The sequence below is a fragment of the Eurosta solidaginis genome, chromosome 1 (assembly GCF_040869045.1).
Source record: "Eurosta solidaginis isolate ZX-2024a chromosome 1, ASM4086904v1, whole genome shotgun sequence".
NCBI classification, from domain to species: Eukaryota; Metazoa; Arthropoda; class Insecta; order Diptera; family Tephritidae; genus Eurosta; species Eurosta solidaginis.
In genome coordinates, this window is record NC_090319.1 from 56,362,573 (window position 1) to 56,387,216 (window position 24,644).

The 24,644-nt window shown below is 37.7% G+C and overlaps 1 protein-coding gene across 1 annotated transcript; it reads left to right on the forward strand.

The window, feature by feature from the left end:
* Positions 1-547: 547 nt before the first annotated feature.
* Positions 548-23,262, forward strand: Elp1 (elongator complex protein 1). The gene is made up of 6 exons (XM_067791189.1): positions 548-1,232; positions 1,293-2,915; positions 3,046-3,878; positions 3,947-4,354; positions 22,334-22,692; positions 22,785-23,262. Exons 1-6 carry the CDS (start codon positions 666-668, stop codon positions 22,847-22,849), a joined length of 3,855 nt encoding a protein of 1,284 aa, XP_067647290.1. The 5' UTR covers positions 548-665; the 3' UTR covers positions 22,850-23,262.
* Positions 23,263-24,644: the final 1,382 nt, after the last annotated feature.

Below are 24,644 nucleotides of genomic sequence, written 5' to 3' on the forward strand. Positions count from 1 at the left end.
GTAAGCGTAAACTTATATAGAAAAGAAAAACACAGCTATTGTTGATGTATTGTAGATTATAATATGTGCTGTCTTGCAAAACGTAGCCGTTTTAAGGGTCATTTAAACTTCCTTAAAGGCCAATTAATGGTGCCTTATAATCATAAAACCATAACCACATAAAACAGCTGATCGAACCTACCTTATGGAAATCAATGTAATCGATTAATGGTTCCATACCATAACGCTAACACTATAATATAATTAATAACTTTTTGTAGATTTTATTCACTGTTTTGGATACATATGACTCATAGACTTATTTTTTGTGGAATGTTTGCATAATTTTTTGCGTTTTCTTCATTTTTATGAAAATTTCACGATTCTTATGTTAAGGCACCATTAATCGACACATTGGAGATAGTTATGGATATGTGTATGGTTACGACTATGGCGTTAGGGTTAAAGCAGTTTAATCAGCCCTTTAGCAATTCAGTTATGCGAAATTGAACGGGAAAATTTTACACTTATCAGAATCGATATTACTATATATCGAATATGATTTGGAATCTCTATATTAATCTGTGCACGTTAAAAAGCCAAAATTTCATCACATTTTGTATTTGCTGCTCTCTAAATTTAACTAGAGGATTATAATAAAATAGTTATAGTTATCAATACATAAAATGAGAAATCTCAAACTACAGTCCTGTCAGCAGCTGAATATAAAGGGACCCGAATTTAAATACTATTTACTTGATCCAAGCGAAAGTGACAAGGAAATAGATTCACCCCTCTATGCAGTGACTGAGTTCGATCTATTTGAAATAAAAACAAGCACAGGTGCAACAAAATTAATCACTACAGTGCCTGGTATTGTGGCCGCAGAATATTTAGCTTTAAATAATGAGATTTGTTTGGCTACCGAGGGTGGTGAAGTCTTGGCTGTGAACCCAAGCACTGATGCACACGAAGAATGCACGTTTTGTGATGTCGGTTTGCAACTTATGGCATGGAGTCCAGATCAGGAAGTTGCAGTTTTTATTACAAAACCCGGAAGTGTAGTAGTTATGACTTGCACCTATGATGTTATAACCGAATATTTGCTAACGGAGCAATGTGATCCCGACAATCAATTCGTGAATGTAGGATGGGGCAAGAAAGAAACACAATTCCATGGTACAGAAGGTAAGATTGCCGCCAAAAGAATGAGTGAGTTTAAACCACCAACAAATACAGAGCAACTGCCACAGGTTAGTCTGAAAGCTAATATTGTGTGTAGTATTTATTTTTGAAATGCTTTTAAATTTCAGGATATTCAAATAACTTGGCGTGCTGATAGCGCATTTTTTGCGGTATCTTTTGTGAGTACAGAAGTGGGGCGTATGTTCAAAGTGTTCAACAAAGAAGGTGACTTATCATATATTTCGGAACGTTGGAATGATTTACAGCCACCAATTGCTTGGCGTCCTTCAGGCACTTGGATTGCTGTGCCTCAATTATTCCCAAACAAAAGTACTATTTCGCTTTTTGAAAAGAATGGATTAAGACACCGTGAAATTGTATTACCGTTTTCATTGCTTGACGAGCCTGTGCAGAGTCTGAAATGGAGTAATGATTCCGACATACTTACCATTGAAACAATGAATAAATCCACAGAAAAGCAGCTACTTTATCTTTATACCATCGGCAATTATCATTGGTATTTGAAACAGGTGATCACATTTGATAAAACAAATGCTGTCATAAATTACTTGTGGGACCAACGCATAGGCGAGGAAAAGACATTACATGTTTGGTTGACAAATGGTACATATCTAATCTATAGGTGGCGTCTCGACTTTGATCGTTACGAGCGCAGTGGCATTGTGGCAGTTATAGATGGTAAAAAGTTATTATTAACTGACTTTTCCAAAGCAATTGTGCCACCGCCAATGTGTAGCCGAGAAATTGCATCAGAAGCATACATCAACGGATGCGCCATTGGTGAGGGCAATCACGATGATTTACAATTGTGCATTTACGATGTAGAAGATCATATACAACTTTACTGCACAGATGTTTCTGGCAGTTCACTTACATTTAAAAAAGTAAGTGTTTTAAAAAGAAAGGAAAATGAGTCTAAAAGCTACAATTCACCTCTCGAATTGACCAATATGTACTGGTTTGATGAATCGCGCTTAGTAGCATATACAAATTTTGGCCAAAATAGTAATGTCTGTGTGCTTGTATTGGATCTTTCCACAGAATCGTACAAAGTTGTCAACGTATTACAGCTGAATAGCAACGCGGCAAGTAGTTGCGTGGGTTATGCCAAATTGAGTCAATTCTTTGTACAGTCCATAAATGGCGAAATTAGACAAATTACATTACAAAATGATAATACACTAAAGTTGGAGAAAGTGTATGAACATTTAGAGCAAGCATCATTACGTATGGAATGGCATAAAGCAGCAGCCTCCGATTCGGGTTGCCTTATATCCTTGCTGCCCAATCAACGTCTCTATATTAATGGCGACTTGATATCCGGTGACGTGACATCTTTCTGTTTGGCAGGAAATTATTTAGTCTATACTAAATTGACAGAATTGAACTTTGTATTACTCTCCATACGTAAAATTGTTTACACGCGTAATATGGAACGTGGCGGTAGATTGGTGACAACCATAGAAAATGATGCGCGTGTTGTTTTGCAAATGCCGCGTGGTAATTTGGAGGCCATTTCTCCACGTGTACTAGCGCTAGAGATAATGGGCGAATTGCTTGACCGCTTTTGCTATCATGAGGCTTTTGATATGCTGCGTAAACAGCGTATAAATTTAAATATTTTATGTGATCATAATATGGTACGATTTGTGAATAATGTACACATATTTTTACGGAAAATAAAAAATCCCCATTGGTTGAACCTTTTTTTGATTGATCTGCAAAATGAGGTGAGTGTGAACTGTGATTCAATCAGCTTTATTTGAATAATATTACTAGTTGATATTAGTACATTGATTCTTTACATGGAAAATAGGTGTAATATCACCTTGTTTTTTTTTTTTTTTTTTTTCAAAACAGGACTTTTCTAAAACGATGTACGCAAGCAACTACACTGCAGACAAACAAACATATCCCGAAGACTTCAAAATCGAATCCAAAGTTACATACCTCGCTGCGCTCTTATGTACGCATATGGCCGCAAGTGGCGATGAACGTTTCCGACTCCCAATAATTACAGCATATGTCAAAATAGGAAAATTAGAACAAGCACTCCAACTAGTTTGGCAGGCGAAGAAAGAACAAAGCGCAAATATAAAAAGCAAGCCAAACGAACCCTTACACGAAGCACCCGCAGAAGATGCACTCAAATATTTACTCTATCTAGTCGATGTAAATGAGCTGTATAATGTGGCGCTGGGCACATACGATTTCGGATTAGTACTCTTTGTTGCGCAAAAATCACAAAAAGACCCTAAAGAATTTTTGCCATTTCTCAATGACCTAAAAAAATTGGATTTAAATTACCGTAAATTTAAAATTGATGAATATTTGAAGCGACACGAAAAAGCATTGGGGCATATCGTAAAATGTGGCACTGAAAAGTTCGATGAAGCTTTGGAATTCATTAAACGTCATGAGCTCTACAAAGAAGCTTTAAAATTGTACAGGTACGAGGGGGCGACATACTATAATGAGGAGCAAGAAAATACTTTGAGTAAATGCCTACAGCAAATATGTTTAGCTTTTGCTGATCATCTGCGTGCCAAAGGTGAACTTGAAAGTGCGAGTGTTATGTACGAACGTGGCGGCAGTGTCACACAGGCGCTACTCAGCGCAAAAAATATATTGGATTGGAGACGTGTTTTGATGCTGGCGCAACGCGATGGACAAGATGTAGCGGCAATAGCATTGTACGGAAATTATTCATTCTTTAATCTAAAATATTTAAAATTTTGTTAAATTTTTCGTTTTTGTTTAGATCCATGGTGCCAGCATTACAGGAGCAAGGTTATTACGAAATTGCTCATCAGTTACATAAAGCATATGGCGCTAATTTCAAAGAATCTCTGCAGTGCCTCCTCAAAGGCCATCTATATTTGCAGGCAATACTAGAAGTTCGTTTGAATAGTAAAGATACTAATTTGTTGGAGGAGCTGGTAAAGCCAGAACTGCTTGCATACCGTAAACAATTGCAAGAGCAGTTAGGTGATGATGAAAATCTATTTGTTGAGCATAAAGAGCGTTTAAATGAAGTGCGCGTGTTGGCGCAACAAAAACGTGATGGTCTAATAAATTTTTATGAAAATGATATTGATGAGGCAGATTTGCTATCAGATACTACGAGTATGCGCTCATCACGATACACAGGTAGCTCGCAAGGCACTGGGTAAGACACATATGATGCTACTTTCTTTGTTTATTTAGTTAGTCATGTGATTTATGCCGGAATGTTCGGTATAATTTATTGCAATTTAACATTCATTTAACATAGATAAAGATAAAAATAATGTAACTATTAAAACCTTTTTTATGAGGGCCAATTCATAACCGGTTTCTGTCAATGACGTTGCTTTAAGGTTGTATATCTTCGGCTTTGATTGGTAAGAGATTTTTTCTCGCCACCGTTCATCTGTTGGAAGTCGTGGTATATCTTATTTGAGTGTTTCTAAAGTAGTTGCAAGTTGAGCTTCTACTGCGGTTCTAAATCATTTGTTGTTCATCATCATTAATTAGCGCCTAACCACCTCAGCGAATATATGGCAGTTTTGTAACAAGTCATTCTGTTTCGCGATAACTGACGCCAATCAGGGGCACCAAAGGAAGTCATGTCTTCATCCACCTGAGTCCCCCAACTCAGTGCAGGTCTCCCCCTTCCTCTGCTTCCTAGCAGCGGAGTCGCCTGAAATACGTTTTCCGCCGGATCGTCTTTTTCCATCCGCTTAACATAACCTAGCCAGCGAAGCCTTTGGACCTTTTTCGTTGTGCTATCTAGAGAAGATCTAAGTAAACCTGATACATTTCATTATTATACCTCCTTCGATACTCGCCGTCGCTATCACGTACAGGACCATAAATCATCCGGATAACTTTTCTTTCAAACACTCATGAGCCGTCTCATCTTCTCTCGACACCAACCACGATACAGAGCCATACATCAGGACAGGTCTGTTGAAGCGAATTGTAGAGCGTGGTTTGTGTTCGTCATCCAGAGAACTTTAATTTTCAATTACGCAGTCCAAAGTAACACTTGTTGGGAAGAGTTATTTCGCTTCCCAAGGCAGTCGGTTCTATGTACCGGAGCGATTCGGGATTTTTCCCGACCAAGGACTGTCATATCAGTGTGACCCCATTTAATTTGTTTCGTCCCTCCCACAAATTGTCATCCTCCCAGCAGCTCCTTGCAGCAGGACTGCTACACATTCTCTTACTCCGGGAAGGTATCGAACCCAATCCGGGTCCGTCTCCTCACCCCGGTCCTGAGAAATGGTTTTGCTGCATTTGCCAGAAAAGAATCTTTTTAGGACGGTCATACTCTGTTCAGTGTGTCTCGTGCAAGGGATGGTTGCATCGGACAGGTTGTTCTGGGCTTGATCCCAAAACCCGACGTCCACGTAACTTTTATAAATCTTTTGTGGCTCCTTGCTGCTCACGCCCAAGGGCGTCCCGTAGTCTACGCCTAAGCGTATTCCCACTACCTTCCAGCAGCTTCGCTGCTCAGCAAGCCACAACAAGTACCCGCTGCTGCTCGCGCCCCACGGCGCCAACAACTCAAACAGCTGATACCACTCATAACTACTACCTTCGTAGTAGAGCTGGTAGCAATGCTGAGCATCAGCCCCTCCCCCCGTCTTCTTCTCCTCCCCTCTTTTCTGTCAGCAATCGTGCAGGTCAGGGAAACAGACTCTTAGTCCCTGCCTCCGTTTGCACCATCTGCCAGCACAAAATATATAGGTTTGCGACATCCGCTCAATGCAGCTCCTGCCTTGGGTGGTGCCACTTTCCTAGATGTTCTGGTCTCCGCGACGGCAACCCCTCGACGGGTTTCATCGCGCCATGTTGCCAGGTCGCAAACCCAAATCATCCGGGTACCCCAATGCTTGCCCAAGGGCGCCCAGTCCCAAGGCCACAACAGCAATTGCGTCCTGGCCTTCCACAACCTAGGCGTAGTCACCCCTCACTTACCCCTAGAGTGGCGGCGTCACCCCTCATGCACTTCAGAATTCTGCAGTTCAACTGTAATGGACTAACTGGGAAGATTACGGAGATAGTCGATTTCATGAAGCGGCACAACATCCGCATTGCTGCGATTCAAGAGACTAAACTCACAGCAAGATCTGCATTGCAGACCTGCTCTGGTTATAATGTCCACAGGAAAGACCGCGAGAGCGGAAATGGAGGCGGCCTCGCGTTTATTATACACCACTCTGTGCAATATCATATATTTGATCCTGGCATCGACCGCAGTGACAATGTCTTAGAACGTCAAGGCCTATCTGTCCGGTCAGGCGATGCAAATCTAGAAATCATCAACATCTACATCCCTCCTGTCACCTGTTGCCCCAGTGGATACCGCCCTAATATCGAGGCCTTACTCACTGGCAACAATCGCATTATCTTAGGCGATAAACTTGCGGGCGGACAGTAGGGGTGAGATGTTGGCGGATCAAATAGACGAAACGACGTTCTGCACAATTAACGGAGACGCCCCCACACGTATTGTAGGAAGCTGTCATAGCTCGCCAGATATCTCAATCGTGAGCGCAGAACTCGTAAACTGCGTCAACTGGCAGCCGATGGTAACATTGGCATCCGACCACCTGCCCATACTTATTTCGTTCGAGCGTACCGCCGACTTCATCGTCACCGAAAAACGCACTTTCATAAACTTCAAAAAAGGAAAGTGGGAAGAATATAAATCTGCAACAGACAGCAGCTTTGCTGCCCTCCCTATCCCGACTGATGCCCGCCAAGGGGAGCGTGCCTTCCGTAAGGTCATTGAATCCGCCTCGGCACATTTCATTCCCGCCGGGAGAATTCCCGAAATCCGGCCCCACTTCCCGGCGGAGGCCGCGAGCTTAGCGAGGGAACGCGACCTTATAAGACAGCTTGATCCAGGCGACCCCCAAATAAGGGATATAAACCAACGCATCAGATTGCTTGTGGACGAACACAAGCGGGCGAAATGGGAAGAGCACCTAAGAGGTTGTAACCTCTCTACCGGTGTAGGTAAACTTTGGTCCACCGTAAAGTCCCTATCGAATCCGACTAAGCACAAAGACAAAGTTTCCATCGCCTTTGGCGATAAGGTGCTGTCGGATGCGAAAAAATGCGCGAGCGCTTTCTGCCGACAATATATAATGCATCCTACGGTCGACAAAGATAGACGGAGAGCCAATAGACGTGCACATAAACACAAACTCAGCGCGTCACCAATTACCATCACCGCTAGAGAGGTTGAGGACGCCATTGGTCGCGCTAAACCATCCAAAGCAGTGGGCATAGCCATGCCGATGCTTAAAAACCTAGGAAAAGAGGGTTTCAAATATTTAGCGCATGTCTTCAACCTGTTTCTTTCCACCTTTGTCATACCCGAGAAATGGAAAATGGCCAAGGTGGTCCCGCTACTAAAGCCTGGGAAACCAGCTAACGTAGGTGAGTCATATCGTCCGATATCTCTCCTATCGCCAGTGGCAAAGACGCTTGAAGCCATTTTTCTCCCTCATTTCCAAGCACATTTGCAGCTAGCCCCTCATCAGCATGGCTTCAGAAAACTCCATAGCACTACCTCCGCGCTAAATGTCATTAGCACCCAGATAAATTGCGGTTTGAATCAATATCCCAACCATAGAACAGTACTCGTAGCGTTAGACCTATCAAAAGCTTTTGATACGGTCAACCATGGCTCGTTACTGGAAGACCTGGAAGGGTCTACCCTTCCCCCATGTCTTAAAAGGTGGACCGCAAATTATCTGGGTGGTCGGCAGGCATCGGTGCAATTCAGAAACGAAACATCAAAACAAAGGAGAATTAAACAAGGGGTGCCACAGGGTGGTGTCCTATCCCCGCTTTTGTTTAATTTCTACATATCTAAGCTACCTTCACCACCGGAAGGAGTCACAATCGTTTCCTACGCCGATGACTGCACAATAATGGCCACAGGCCCAGGCCCAAAGATCGATGAGCTATGCAATAAAATAAACGGCTATCTCCCTGATCTCTCCAGTTTTTTCGCCTCGCGAAACCTGTCATTGTCACCGACTAAATCTTCCGTGACCTTATTTACAACATGGACGCCCCAAATGTCGACCATATTGAACATCCACGTCGATGGCACTACGCTACCGACTGTCCTACACCCCAAAATCTTGGGTGTGACGTTTGATCAGGATCTACATTTTGGTGCGCACGCAACCGCAATTGTTCCAAGAATTCAGAGCCGTAATAAAATCCTCAAATCCCTTGCTGGCAGTACCTGGGGAAAAGATAAAGAAACGCTCTTGACCACATACAAAGCAATTAGCCAGCCGATTACGTGCTACGCGTCACCCATATGGTCGCCAAGCCTAAAAACCACCCACTGGAAGAAACTACAGGCCTGCCAAAATACTGCTCTCAGAATCGCCACGGGCTGTCTTCTTATGTCCCCAGAACACCATCTGCATAATGAGGCGAGAATACTCCCCATCAGGGAGAGAAATGAGATGCTGACCAAACAGTTTCTGTTGAATACCCAGAAACCTGGGCATCCCAACAGACATCTGATTGACGAACCAGCACCGCCTAGGGGCCTAAGGAGTCATCTCCGTAAGCATTTTGAGGAAATACGGCACCTGAGAACCCAGCCGTATGAAGCGGAAAAACACAAGCAGGTCCTTGGTGAACTCCATAGACAGGCGTCGGACCTTTATGTCGGGAATTGCCCGGTGAATCCAGTACTTGAAGAAAAAAACGCGTGTCACTCTTGCTCAACTTCGTTCTGGATACTGTAACAGGTTAAACTCTTACCTATCCAGAATCAACCCCGACATACAAAATGTATGCCCTGCTTGCAATGTGTCCCCACATGACACCAACCATCTCTTTAATTGTAATGTGGAACCAACGCCTCTAACACCCCTTTCCTTATGGTCCACCCCTGTTGAAACGGCAAGTTTCCTTGGACTCCCGTTAGAGGATATTGATGACAATTTGTGATCGGTCGCGGCTATTAGGTGGGGCGAGCATTGCTACAACAACAACAACAACAAGAGTTATTCAACGTTTGATTAATAAGCTGACATAGTTTTTGCTTTACATGTTGGTTTAGAAATAGATAAGACAGTCGCCAACACATATATATTGTCACGGATATTAGCTTCACTAAGCTATACCATCACTAAGGCCATGCTAAGCGATATTTACGTCAATAATCAAATCATGTATACACATATATAAGGCAGCGAGAGATGTCACACACAGATGCATTTACTTATACGCCTATGTGTGCGCGAGAGACTGTAAACCATAGATGAATGGATTTGCAACTCTTTGTTTCGAGAGAGCGCTGTCAAAATGCACATTTTTTATAACATTTATCAATGATGCCACTCCAAACAAAAATGAATAGATCTGAAAATGGGGATTTTTGACATACATTTCGGCGATTATAGTTTCAATCATTTAATAAAATGATAGTCGTAAAATATTTATTTCCTTAAAGTTATTTTAAAATAATACGACTAGTTAGAGTTAAATATAAACAAATCTAAGTAAAACTAACATTTCGATTAAATTAATTAGTCAAATATTGTAACGCATTTAACTCGCAGTGAAAACCATATATTCTTTTAAATTTCAGTAAATCGGACCTATGATATAATAGTTAACATTATTTAATGGATAGGGTTTATCCTACATGTCTGGCGTTCCAGGTTCTGTGATCAAAATGGACTGGTTGCATCGAGAGTTCATATTTACAAAACCTGTTTTTAGTGATAACTTTTGAATGGGAAATAATATTTACCCTCCGCCTTCGAACGAATAATACTTACACTTAAGCAAGTATTTTTATCCTTTTTCCCATAATTTTTGAACGCTATTCTACAGTTGTAGGTCAAACTAAAGTTTACCAAAATTTTTGGCACGTTTTTCGTTTTGGCTGGCACATTTTTTGTTCTGGCACCCGCTTCAGCTGGCGCGAGGTATTTATCTGTGATTGTTGCCAGCAACAACTAGGATATAAATCCCTCGTGAGAGCGAAAATATGAGAGCGTAAACAAAAGATTCGTATCAATCTAATCTATGCTGTAAAGTACAAACATTCACATCAATAATTCAATCATTATGTATCTACATAAACGAAACAATAACTGCGTCTACATATATGTACCATGTACGTATACGAGCAGCGGAGAGTCAATACACTAACACATGCATATATCTGAGAAGTTTGAGAGCTACTGGACTAGTAGATTCTGGAAGCGCCTAAAAGATGTATAAAATTGTGCAACTTTAGTTATAGCTGAGAAGTTTGAGAGCTCATGGACAATGCTAGTAGATTCTAGAAAAATGCGAACGAGGAAACCAAAGAGTATAAAAGGCGACCTATATAGAGGCGCTGTAATTCAGTTTGATTTGAGTTGTCAAGCAGTTACGACCATAGATTAGATTGATACGAATCTTTTGTTTACGCTCTCATATTTTCGCTCTCACGAGGGATTTATCTTCTAGTTGTTGCTGGCAACAATCACAGATAAATCCCTCGCGCCAGCTGAAGCGGGTGCCAGAACAAAAAATGTCCCAGCCAAAACGAAAAACGTGCCAAAAATTTTGGTAAACTTTAGTTTGACCTACAACTGTAGAACAGCGTTCAAAAATTATGGGAAAAAGGATAAAAATACTTGTTTTTGTGTAAATATTATTAGTTCGAAGGCGAAGGGTAAATATTATTTCCCATTCAAATGTCATCACAAAAACAAGTTCTGTAAATATGAAGTCCCGATGCAACCAGTCCATTTTGATCACAGAACCTGGAACGTCAGACATGTAGGATAGGCCCTACCATTGAATGATGTTAACTATTATATCATAGGTCGGATTTACTGAAATTCCAAAAGAATATATGGTTTTCACTGTGAGTTAAATGCGTTACAATATTTGACCAATTACTTTAATCAAAATGTAAATTTTACTTAGATTTGTTTATATTTGACTCCAACTAGTAGTATTATTGTAAAATGAGTTTAGAGAAATGAATATTTTACGACTATCATTTTTTTAAATTATTGAAACTATAATCGCCGAAATGTATGTCAAAAATCCCCATTTTCAGATCTATTCATTTTTGTTTGGAGTGGCATCATTGATAAATGTTATAAAAAATGTGCATTTTGACAGCGCTCTCTCGAAACAAAGAGTTGCAAATCCATTCATCTATGGTTACGACTAAGACGATATCTAGCGAGCAATAGCAGTATTATTTTGAAAGTCAGTTTCATTTAAGCTATCAGTTTGGTTATTAAGCTATTCGTTGCACAGTTTGAGTGTTATTGTGAAGTATTTTAATAAAGGCCATTTTTCCAGTATTCAATATTGGAGTTATTTATTCAACATTTAGCGATACGAACCTAGCAAAAGGGCAAATAAGAGGATTTGCAGCAAATTCGTTACAATATATATGTATTTGTTGCTCACGGTGTTTATTTTTCTAATATTAGCTGCAGTTCTCCAACCATAAATTGATAAGCAGTGTTGTGTTATACCCGAAGTAGGTGATCGGCATATGCTTAAAGCTTTTTCTTTATGTGGACCTTTTTTTTCTCGAGCAGATAATTTTTAGGACGTTGTTATATTGTTAAGCCTGCCAGCTATAAATTTGCAGTGTTCGTTCCATCGCAATGTTTTGGTAAATTTGAGCCCAAGTACTCTTTTAATTCTTTTTTTTATATAAACTCGTTCATTCATCAAATTATTTTAAGCTTTATCGGGTTTAGGGATGGGAGCTAACATTCAATGCTTCAAATCATATGGAAAAGTTCCTGTTGCGACAATGTTGGTATAAAATTTACATCTCCGATATTTCGTCCGACTATGCGTATTTCGGCAGCCGCCAGGGTGTGGTGCTAGAGTGTTCCGCAACATCAAAATTTTAGAAACAATTTTTTTAGAAACAATTTAAAAGAGAGTTTTTCTAAACGGGGTCGCCCCACGGCCGTGATTTGGCAAGCACTCCGAGTGTATTTCTGCCATGTAAAGCTTCTCAGTGAAAAGTCAAGCCTTGCAGATGTCGTTCGGAGACGGCATAAAATATGTGGGTCCCGTCCCGCCAATTTGTAGGAAAATTAAAAGGAGCTTAACGCAAATTGGAAGAGAAGCTCGGCCTAAAATCTCTTCGGAGAATATCGCGCCTTGCATTATACGTTTTTTAACATAGAGTACGTTACAGAATTTTTCTGGTATGAAAAAAAGTGTGAATTGGTATTAAAAAAAATTTATCGCGCAAAAAAAAAAAACAAAATAAGTAACAAAAACCAAAAATTAAAATTAAGTAACAAAAAAAAAAAAAAAAAACAAATGTTAATTAAAAAAAAATTTATTGAAAATAAAAGCATAAAACCGAAAATAAATAAAAAATTTAAATAAAAAAAAGTTTGGTATAACCTAAGAATTTGTAAATAGTTATAGCTAAAGTTGGGCAAAACTTTTTCGAATAACAAATAAAAGATAAATTAATTTTTTGTCGGTTATTACCAGGGCTGTTCAAACACTCTTATATTGAAGTGCAAATCACAGTACATATACAAAATTATATGTACACCGAAATTTTTTTAAATTGAAAAACAAAAGAAAAATTATTTTAGATGTTATTTTAGATGTTTTGGTGGTTCGCTTAATGAATAAATTATAATTTTTCTCAGTCCTACACTATTTTTGAAAAATTCTTTCTTGTAAACTTTTTAGTGTAAATTTGAATATCATACCGAAGGGCCTGGGCTTCATATGGAAGGGCTTTTTCTTTGCATTTTCATATGAGATGGAAGTGCCTAACCATATGAAATTTTTTTTATATTCAAAGCGTGAATTTGTATCTGTGCCTATTCTTCAAGGCAAAACAAAAACAAAAGTACTAATATAAGTGTATAGGGATTGAGCATGATTCAATTACAAGAGGTTTGCTCGGCTGACAAATTTTTTGACAATTGCAGCCATTTTGCTCCCAAGTCGAGTTGACATCCGTTAACTGCCCATCAAACACAGTTTCTAACGTTGGAGAAATATTTTAATTTTAAATTAGAATTCTAATGTAGTTCTCTAATGCATTTCGAATCGAAAACTAGGTTAGAATTCGACTGCGAAACGATTCCAATAACACTAGAAATGCGATGTTATGATTATTGTCACAGTTATCGATTATTTTCACGACATGATCACTCATTCTTAGTGTTATACAAACCACCTAAAAATAGTGAAAAGCTGTGTGGAAATATAAGCTGCGAAATAAGTTTATTTATTTATACTAATAAATACTAGTAAGTGAAAATGAATCAAAAAAAGGAAAACGAGCAGATTATTAAAGTGCTATTGGAATGGCATGAAGAAAACGCTACCTCATCCGTACCTCAAACCAACGCGCTGAGCTCAATCCTGAGGGAATAAGTGGAAGCGAAAATTTCAACACAATAACTAGTACTGAAAACTGTGAAACATACGATATGATTTTGAATTATTTTTGTTCTATTTTTTATTATGAAATGTGCAAAAAGTACCTTTAATCTTAAAAGACTTAATTTAATTTATTATAATAGAAGAAGCCTTTGAAATATGTTCATTCTTAATACATAAGCTTATAACCAAACAAAAGTATTTGACATAATGAAACAATGAAAATTTCGCTGATTTTAAATAATTGAACTTAATTGCGCATCACTTTAAAATTCTCATTAGAAACATATTAGAAATTGACGTTAGAATTCGATTAGAATTCTAACCCTTTTCTCGATATCGCGAACGAAGTCCCCTTTTTGTCGAGAATGCTATAATTCCCGACAGTTTCGCAAATCGTCGTCTAACCTTCTACCTTAGAGAAATACATTAGAATTCGATTCGTCTTCTAATCGTTTTCTAACCTAAATGTTTGTTGGGTGTGTTGTTTCTTTGCGTTTCTTCGAAAAATATTAGTAGTAGAAATAGGAAGAAATCAGTTTACAAATACCCGATAAGTACTGAACTGCATAATTCCTTGGAACAATTTTTTAATTTTATGAGGAATATATTAACTATGCGATGATCTATTAGTGTGGCTGAACATAGGTAATTTAATAGAAAAGTACCGACACCAAGGAATCGTGTACTTTCGTAAACCTATGAACATACGAAACCTAAACAGATTTAAAATTCATCGTTCAACCAAAGAGGATGAATACAATAAGAGCCGTCACTCGTTATTTTGTGGCGAGTATCTCGCTGGAAATTGAAAAAATTGATGCCGAATGTTTTCTGAGAGGGACATTTTTAATTGTCTCGCATTTATCCATGCCGTGTAGGCCCCTTGTGCAACTGTGATTTTTGGAAAGAGAATTAAATAAATTAATTAAATACAGTCGAAAAATAAACACAAATACTCCACGAAAATGTATAGAAGACATTTATAAACATCTCGCCCAAAAAAAAGTAGCGACTACCTCTCAGTATACATCGAGTAAATGCCAAAAATATAACGAGTGACGCCTCTTATTGTATTTATCCTCTTTGGTTCAACGTCAAAAAATCGACTAGTAAATCGATTCACGTAAAAATGTCATTAGTAAATAATGGAGTTGCCATAACGAAATGTACTCATTGAGCATGTTAACTCATTAATTCCGTATGTTCTCAACATTGGTCTTCATTTAAGAATTTTCGGAGCCCGTGAGGTAGTATCAAACGAACGTGTTTCGGATATTCTAAATCATCAGAAGCACTTCCCTGAATACTTAAACGGAAAAGAGCTTTCCGAAATTTCAGAATAAAAAGGTAAATACTCCTTGTGTAGCAGGACCGCACAAAAGCTTAACTCCTCTGCCAGAGTCAAGGCCGGAATATAAAGTTCTAAATCAATAAGCCATTTTCTTAAATTTTTTTGTTTTTGTCAGTTCATTGCGGCTGATTAGTAGAGTATTACCCCATGCCGGCTGCCAATTCGAAATCGCCCTATCTCAAAATACTTTTCAAAAATTTCCCATTTCAGGATTTGTCGTAAGAACGCTCTATATCAGAATTAGATTGAAGAACGCCTTATCTCAGAATTCTTTTAATTAACTCCCTCTTATGTCAAAAGCTGGAGACATTGGTGCTTTATCGATAACCGTATCGGTAACCTTTTAACAGCTGATTCAACCAATCTTATGAGAATCAATGCAATCGATTATTGGTGCCGCTAAGGTCGTAACCGTATCGTAGCCAACCAATTGGGTTTTGGTTACCGTCGTAACGATAAACAGCTGATTACGTTAGGGATACGGATACAGCGATACGACATACGGCACCAATGACTCCAGCTAAAATGCATTGAACTTACGCTCAAATAGGGAATTTTTGAAACAAATTTTGAGATAGTGTATTTTTGAATAAAATTCTGACCTACAGCATTCTTCAAACAAATTCTGAAAGAATGACCAAACCAACATAACTCTTTATCGATTCATGAAATATTTAGTAGAAAATTAATTATTTCCCACAAAACCTGTTGGCTTTTCAAATTTATTATCACTACTAATATACTACTAAGGTACTTTTCTACTACTATTTTGGATGAAGGGGATTGAGTTATTCCCCATTTTCCTTACTTCGTAAAAGCAACCCGTCCAAATTTTTAAATTTGGGAGCGTCAAAGCTCTGTCATCATTGAAAATTGAATCATGGGGCTTGAGCAGCTCTGCTTATTACAAATACATATAGTTTTTTTATTCAAAGAAATTTCTTTGAGTGGCAAATAAATTATTTTGTTCGTTATTCGAATAATAAGTAAACAAGAAAAGAAACACTCATTTTCTTTCAGTGAATCAAGGCGAATTCATTATAGGTGGTGTTATCCCATCAGCTGATTGCTTCGTCTTGATAATTTTCCATACAGCACCTTGTACTACAACAAGTCAGTTAATCGAAATCAATGAAAGTTTTCTTTTGACTTGACATTCTTCTGCACGGCGAATTGGTTGAATTCGCTTTGCCACCACCTAGTATAGATTCGCCTTGCAGTGAATATAAAAAATATTTTTTTTTGCTTCATATTTAAATGAGCAAACTATGAGTTTTTGAAACGAATTTTCAATCGGAAAACTTTTCAAAAATGAATTATCTATAAAAAATATATTCAATGATAATTTACTCATGGATCTAGTATTTTAAAATTATTTTCTTAAGATGCATATTCATTCCAATAATTATGTTAATAAAATTTTATTCAAATAATGCCAAAATCTGATTATCGTAAAACCAGTATTGTCCTTGTTGTGAATAATTTAACAACAAAATACCGGACAAATAAGGAAAAGAATTATTAGCCAACTTTTAAATAAATGTTTACAAAAAAAAACCAAACACCTTTTTATTATTTGTTTTAAACCAATTCTTGGTATGAAAAAAAAGTTTTGGAATTAAAAATAAAATTACAGAAAATAAAAATGTAAAATAAAACTAATAAGAAAGTTAAAATTAAAATACAAATAAAAACTAGATTACAAAAGGGATTAAGAAAATATATACAGTAATACCAGCTATGTGGGGTCCTTCTTTATTGCTTTAAATAAAACAAAAACAATTGCTTTAAATAAATTTAAAAAACCTTTTAAATAATTAAAATTTTTTAATTTAATCGGGGATTGCCCGTTATGGTTTTTTAAATGTTTGAAAACATTTATTTGAAGCAATTTTTTAATTTTATTATTAAATAAAATTTTTTAAATTCCAAAAATTTATTATTATAAAAAATTTTTGAGCTGATAGGCCTTAGTTAAATAAAACACAATATTTAAAGTTGTATTTTAGTTTTACTTCGTCGATATTTCGATTTCAGTCTGAAATCATCTTCAGGACTGTCAAACACAAATAGAACAAGTAAGGAAGGTTAAGTTCGGGTGTAACCGAACATTACATGCTCAGTTGAGAGCTATGGTGACAACATAAGGGAAAATAACCATGTAGGAAGATGAACCGTGGGTAATCCTGGAATGTGTTTGTATGACATGTGTATCAAATGAAAGGTATTAAAGAGTATTTTATGAGGAAGTGGGCCTTAGTTCTATAGGTGGACGCCATTTAGGGATATCGCCATAAAGGTGGACCAGGGGTGACCCTAGAATTTGTTTGTACGATATGTGTATCAAATTAAAGGTATTAATGAGGGTTTTAAAAGGGGGTGGTGGTAGTTGTATAGGTGGAGGCCTTTTCGAGATATCGCCATAAATGTGGACCAGGGGTGACTCTAGAATGTGTTTGTACAATATGGGTATCAAACGAAAGGTGTTAATGAGGGTTTTAAAAGGGGGTGGTGGTAGTTGTATAGGTGGTCGCCTTTTCGAGATTTGGGCATAAAGGTGGACCAGGGGTGACTCTAGAATGCGTTTGTACAATATGGGTATCAAATTAAAGGTATTAATTAAGGTTTTAAAAGGGGGTGGTGGTAGTTGTATAGGTGGAGGCCTTTTCGAGATATCGCCATAAATGTGGACCAGGGGTGACTCTAGAATGTGTTTGTACAATATGGGTATCAAACGAAAGGTGTTAATGAGAATTTTAAAAGGGCGTGGGGCTTAGTTCTATAGGTGGACGCCTTTTCGAGATATCGGCATAAAGGTGGACCAGGGGTGACTCTAGAATGTGTTTGTACGATATGGGTATCAAAGGTATTAATGAGTGTTTTAAAAGGGGGTGGTGGTAGTTGTATAGGTGGTCGCCTTTTCGAGATTTCGGCATAAAGGTGGACCAGGGGTGACTCTAGAATGCGTTTGTACAATATGGGTATCAAATTAAAGGTATTAATGAAGGTTTTAAAAGGGGGTGGTGGTAGTTGTATAGGTGGAGGCCTTTTCGAGATATCGCCATAAATGTGGACCAGGGGTGACTCTAGAATGTGTTTGTACAATATGGGTATCAAACGAAAGGTGTTAATGAGTATTTTAAAAGGGCGTGGGGCTTAGTTCTATAGGTGGACGCCTTTTCGAGATATCGCCATAAAGGTGGACCAGGGGTGACTCTAGAATGTGTTTGTACGATATGGGTATCAAATTAAAGGTATTAATGAGGGTTTTAAAAGGGAGTGGTGGTAGTTGTATAGGTGGACGCCTTTTCGAGATATCGCCATAAAGGTGGCCCATGGGTGACCCTAGAATTTGTTTGTACGATATGGGTATCAAATGAAATGGGTTAATGAGCATTTTAAAAGGGAGTGGGCCTTAGTTCTATAGGTAGTCGCCTTTTCGAGATATCGGCACAAAGGTGGACCAGGGGTGACTCTAGAATGCGTCTGTACAATATGGGTATCAAACGAAAGGTGCTAATGAGTATTTTAAAAGGGAGTAGGCCTTAGTTTTATAGGTGGACGCCTTTTCGAGATATCGCCATAAAGGTGGCCCATGGGTGACTCTAGAATGTGTTTTACGATATGGGTATCAAATTAAAGGTATTAATGAGGGTTTTAAAAGGGAGTGGTGGTAGTCGTATAGGTGGACGCCGTTTCGAGATATCGCCATAAAAGTGGACCAGGGGTGACCCTAGAATTTGTTTGTACGATATGGGTATCAAATGAAAGGGGTTAATGAGCATTTTAAAAGGGAGTGGGCCTTAGTTCTATAGGTGGACGACTTTTCGAAATATCGCCATAAAGGTGCACCAGGGGTGGCTCTAGAATGCGTTTGTACAATATGGGTATCAAACGAAAGGTGCTAATGAGTATTTCAAAAGGGCGTGGGGCTTAGTTTTTGGTGGACGCCTTTTCGATATATCGCCATAAAGGTGGACCAGGGGTGACTCTAGAATGTGTTTGTACGATATGGGTATCAAAGGTATTAATGAGTGTTTTAAAAGGGGGTGGTGGTAGTTGTATAGGTGGTCGCCTTTTCGAGATTTCGGCATAAAGGTGGATCAGGGGTGACTCTAGAATGCGTTTGTACAATATGGGTATCAAATTAAAGGTATTAATGAAGGTTTTAAAAGGGGGTGGTGGTAGTTGTATAGGTGGAGGCCTTTTCGAGATATCGCCATAAATGTGGACCAGGGGTGACTCTAGAATGTGTTTGTACAATATGGGTATCAAACGAAAGGTGTCAATGAGTATTTTAAAAGGGCGTGGGGCTTAGTTCTATAGGTGGACGCCTTTTCGAGATATCGCCATAAAGGTGGACCAGGGGTGACTCTAGAATGTGTTTGTACGATATGGGTATCAAATTAAAGGTATTAATGAGGGTTTTAAAAGGGAGTGGTGGTAGTTGTATAGGTGGACGCTTTTTCGAGATATCGCCATAAAGGTGGCCCATGGGTGACCTTAGAATTTGTTTGTACGATATGGGTATCAAATGAAATGGGTTAATGAGCATTTTAAAAGCGAGTGGGCCTTAGTTCTATAGGTGGAAGACTTTTCGAAATATCGCCATAAAGGTGGACCAGGGGTGGCTCTAGAATGTGGGTATCAAAGGAAAGGTGCTAATGAGTATTTTAAAAGGGAGTAGGCCTTAGTTCTATAGGTGGACGCCTTTTCGAGATATCGCCATAAAGGTGGCCCGTGGGCGACTCTAGAATGTGTTTTACGATGTGGGTATCAAATTAAAGGTATTAATGAGGGTTTTAAAAGGGAGTGGTGGTAGTCGTATAGGTGGACGCCGTTTCGAGATATCGCCATAAAGGTGGACCAGGGGTGACCCTAGAATTTGTTTGTACGATATGGGTATCAAATGAAAGGGGTTAATGAGCATTTTAAAAGGGAGTGGGCCTTAGTTCTATAGGTGGAAGACTTTTCGAAATATCGCCATAAAGGTGGACCAGGGGTGGCTCTAGAATGCGTTTGTACAATATGGGTATCAAACTAAAGGTGCTAATGAGTATTTCAAAAGGGCGTGGGGCTTAGTTTTTGGTGGACGCCTTTTCGATATATCGCCATAAAGGTGGACCAGGGGTGACTCTAGAATGCGTTTGTACGATATGGGTATCAAACTAAAGGTATTAATGAGGCTTTTAAAAGGGAGTGGTGGTAGTTGTATATGTGCAGGCGTTTTCCAGATATCGACCAAAATGTGGACCAGGGTGACCCAGAACATCATCTGTTGGATACCGCTAATTTATTTATATATGTAATACCTGCCAAGATTTCAAGGGTTTTTTATTTTGCCCTGCAGAACTTTTTCATTTTCTTCTACTTAATATGGTAGGTGTCACAACCATTTTACAAAGTTTTTTCTAAAGTTATATTTCGCGTCAATAAACCAATCCAATTACCTTACCATGTTTCATCCCTTTTTTCGTATTTGGTATAGAATTATTGCATTTTTTTCATTTTTCGTAATTTTCGATATCGAAAAAGTGGGCGTGGTCATAGTCGGATTTCGTTCACTTTTTATACCAAGATAAAAGGAGTTCAGATAAGTACGTGAACTGAGTTTAGTAAAGATATGTCGATTTTTGCTCAAGTTATCGTGTTAACGGCCATGCGGAAGGACAGACGGACGGCTGTGTATAAAAACTGGGCGTGGCTTCAACCGATTTCGCCCATTTTCACAGAAAACAGTTAACGTCATAAAATCTATGCCCCTACCAAATTTCAAAGGGATTGGTAAATTTTTGTTCGACTTATGGCATTAAAAGTATCCTAGACAAATTAAATGAAAAAGGGCGGAGCCACGCCCATTTTGAAATTTTCTTTTATTTTTGTATTTTGTTGCACCATATCATTACTGGAGTTGAATGTTGACATAATTTACTTATATACTGTAAAGATATTAAATTTTTTGTTAAAATTTGACTAAAAAAAAATTTTTTTTTTAAAGTGGGCGTGGTTGTTCTCCGATTTTGCTAATTTTTATTAAGCATATATATAGTAATAGGGGTAACGTTTCTGCCAAATTTCATCACGATATCTTCAACGACTGTCAAATTACAGCCTGCAACAGTTTTAAATTACCTTCTTTTAAAAGTGGGCGGTGCCACGCCCATTGTACAAAATTTTACTAATTCTCTATTCAGCGTCATCAGTTCAACTCACCTACCAAGTTTCATCGCTTTATCCGTCTTTGGTAATGAATTATGTTGTTGTTGTTGTTGTGGCGATAAGGTTGCTCCCCGAAGGCTTTGGGGAGTGTTATCGGTGTGATGGTACCATAGCACCATTAAGGTGTTAGCCCGACCATCTCTGGTACGATTTATGTGGCCACGTTAAACTTTCAGGCCATTCCCTCCCTCCCTACCCCCAAGTTCCATGAGGAGCTTGGGGTCGCCAGAGCCTATTGCTGAAGCAACAACAACATGCAGTGCAAGCTTCACGGTGCTCAGCAAATTCAAACAGCGTCCAGCCAACATCCCGCTAAAAATCTACCCAATGACAACAACTAAACACCATAGTTATGGCTCATGTAATTTTTTCTGTCTTATTGTTCCTTGTCCTATGTATTATTGTTATTGCAAAAATTTGTTTACACTTGCGGTATTTTCTATTGTTTACTTTCGTTCTTATGCTTTATTATACTTAATTTTTGAACATCTGATCAGTCGATCAAACATAGTCATATGTGTAAGTTCGTTTATTATATACCTATATGCAAAATAGAATATTATTCTAATAGTCCTTTTTTCTATTTGTGTTTGACAGTCCTGAAGATGATTTCAGACTGAAATCGAAATATCGACGAAGTAAAACTAAAATACAACTTTAAATATTGTGTTTTATTTAACTAAGGCCTATCAGCTCAAATTTTTTTTTATAATAACAAGTACTTACAAGGCTATCAAAAATCATCAATAATGTTCCAAAAATTTATAAAAAGGGGAACTTATTAAATAAATATTAAAAAAAAGTATTTTGATGCTAAAATGCTATGGCGAATTTTTTTCTCTTTTTTTCTTCTTATAAAAAAGTTTTTCTCTTATGGTTGATATTGGACTCAAAATATTAATCATTTTATTAATTTTGATCTGAAATACACGTATTAGATTTTCAAAATTCTAGTGAAAAAAGATTTAACAATCAATTAAAAAAGCTTAAGAAATATAAAAAATAAAATAAAAATATTAAAAATTGTAAGCTATAGTTTTGAAAATTTACGATTTAAATAATTTTTCTCCATAATCGAATTAACTATTTTTTATTCATATATGTATGCACATGTGTAATTTTTAAATTTTACTTTTCAAATTCAATTAACAGCAAAACATTCCGCTCAAGCAAGAATCGTCGAAAGCACGAACGTAAATTATTAAGTCTTAAGCCCGGCAATCCATTCGAAGATATGGCACTCATCGATGCACTATATAATCAAGTTATAAAATTGTTTAATCAGCAACAACAGATGCGTGACACATGCAAAGCTTTAATCGAATTGCACCTAGATGAGATGGCTGCTAAGCTTCAAACGCAATATGGTCAATTGTTGAAATTGCTACAAGACTCCTACGATGCAATTTGGACCGAAGAAATGGTGAATGCACAAGCGGTGCCACAGTACAAACCCACACCAAACACCGATTATACACAACTACAAAATGAACAACGTTATGGTGTGTTGGGTAAGTTTATTGATGGCATGCAAACAAACACATAAATGCATTATTTTAAAAGCATTTTCTTTTCTATCTACATACATACATACTATTTACAGCTCCACAAAAACGTTTTAAGCCACAAGTTAATCTTATTGATTGGAAATGTGAAATATTGGCCTGAGTAAACGCAACATACATACGTACATATAAACCAAAAATAAAAATGAAAAGTAAAAGAAAACACTTATCAAAACAAGCCAACACTTAACGGATCACTTTTAATGTTTAAGTGAGCATACATGTTTTGATTGCTTAGCCTAGTGTTTAATCGTCTAGCATAAAGCATAAATTAATGTATTAAAATATTTTTAGGAATTAATCAAAACTCTGTATTTACATGAAAACTTTGTATACAAGTTAATCAAATGTTACAAGCATTGCATATTAACTGTGTATGCATATATGTAGGTATTTATGTATGCGCTAGATTTTTTAAAGATGAAAACAGAAAGTGAAATTTTTTACGATTTGTAAATGCAAAGATTATGCAAAAATTTTAAAATACTTTTTCTTTTATGATCGCGGGTTCGAATCGAGCTCAAGGCCTAACAATAATTTTTTATCATTATTATTGTTATGATAAATTTTTTCTTAATTGAAAAAATTTTTAAATTAGAATAGAAGAAAGAAAAAATTTTAGACAACTGCCAAAGCTCGTTGTATAGATCCATTTCGGGAACTGCTAAATTCCTTCATCGGCAACTTTTAGGCGCCGCTGCTATAACCATTCAGCCACCACAGCGGCTTTTTGTTTGTCTTCATTAATCCTACTTCCATTCTGGTTCGTGCCAATTGATATTCACAACACTGCGACATCTGTTGCAGAATAGCTGTGAAAATTGGACTTGTTTGTTGGCAATGCTGCCATAAATAAATAAAATAAATGTAAGGCGCGATAACCTCCGAAGAGATCTAAGGCCGAGCTTCTCTTCCAATTTGCGTCGTGCTCCTCTTGATTTTCCCTACAAATTGGCCGGACGGGACCTACATGTTTTATGCCGACTCCGAACGGCATCTGCAAAGCAGATGAGTTTTCACTGAGAGCTTTTCATGGCAGAAATACACCCGGAGTGCTTGCCAAACACTGCCGAGGGGCGACCCCGCTTAGAAAAATTTTCTTCTAATTGAAAAATCTTATTTCTAAAATTTTTTTTTGATGTTGCTTTGCCCGGGAGTTGAACCCAGGGCATACGGTGTGATAGGCGGAGCACGCTACCCATCACACCACGGTGGCCGCCACGGTGCTGCCATAGTGTCATATTTTATTGACACTTTTTTCCCCGTGCTCTGGGATGTATTAACAATTTTTGTTGTTATATCGGCCTACTGATTTTAAGATCGCGGGTTCGAATCGAGGCCTAACAATAATTTTTTATCATTATTATTGTTATGATAAATTTTTTCTTAATTGAAAAAATTTTTTAATTAGAATAGAAGAAAGAAAAAATTTTAGACAACTGCCAAAGCTCGTTGTATAGATCCATTTCGGGAACTGCTAAATTCCTTCATCGGCAACGTTTAGGCGCCGCTGCTATAACCATTCAGCCACCACAGCGGTTTTTTGTTTGTCTTCATTAATCCTACTTCCACTACTACTTCTTTTCTACTTTTTCTTTTATATAATATCTTTTATCTTTCATATATAATATCTTTTATCTTTCATATTATAAATAACACGCCATTGATTGAGTTTAATGCAACTTAGTGTCTAGAGATTTGTAGTTTTTGAACAGTTGTAATTACATTAGGATTCACACATTTATACACTAGGGTTGTCCTTGTAAATAAAATAAATGATATTTTCTAGTCTAACCTCTGCAAAAGGCTAAAACAAGGTTTAACATATTGTGACGAATATTAGCAACACTAAGGCATAATATCATCTCTAAGCCGATACTAAGCAGTCACTTGTATCT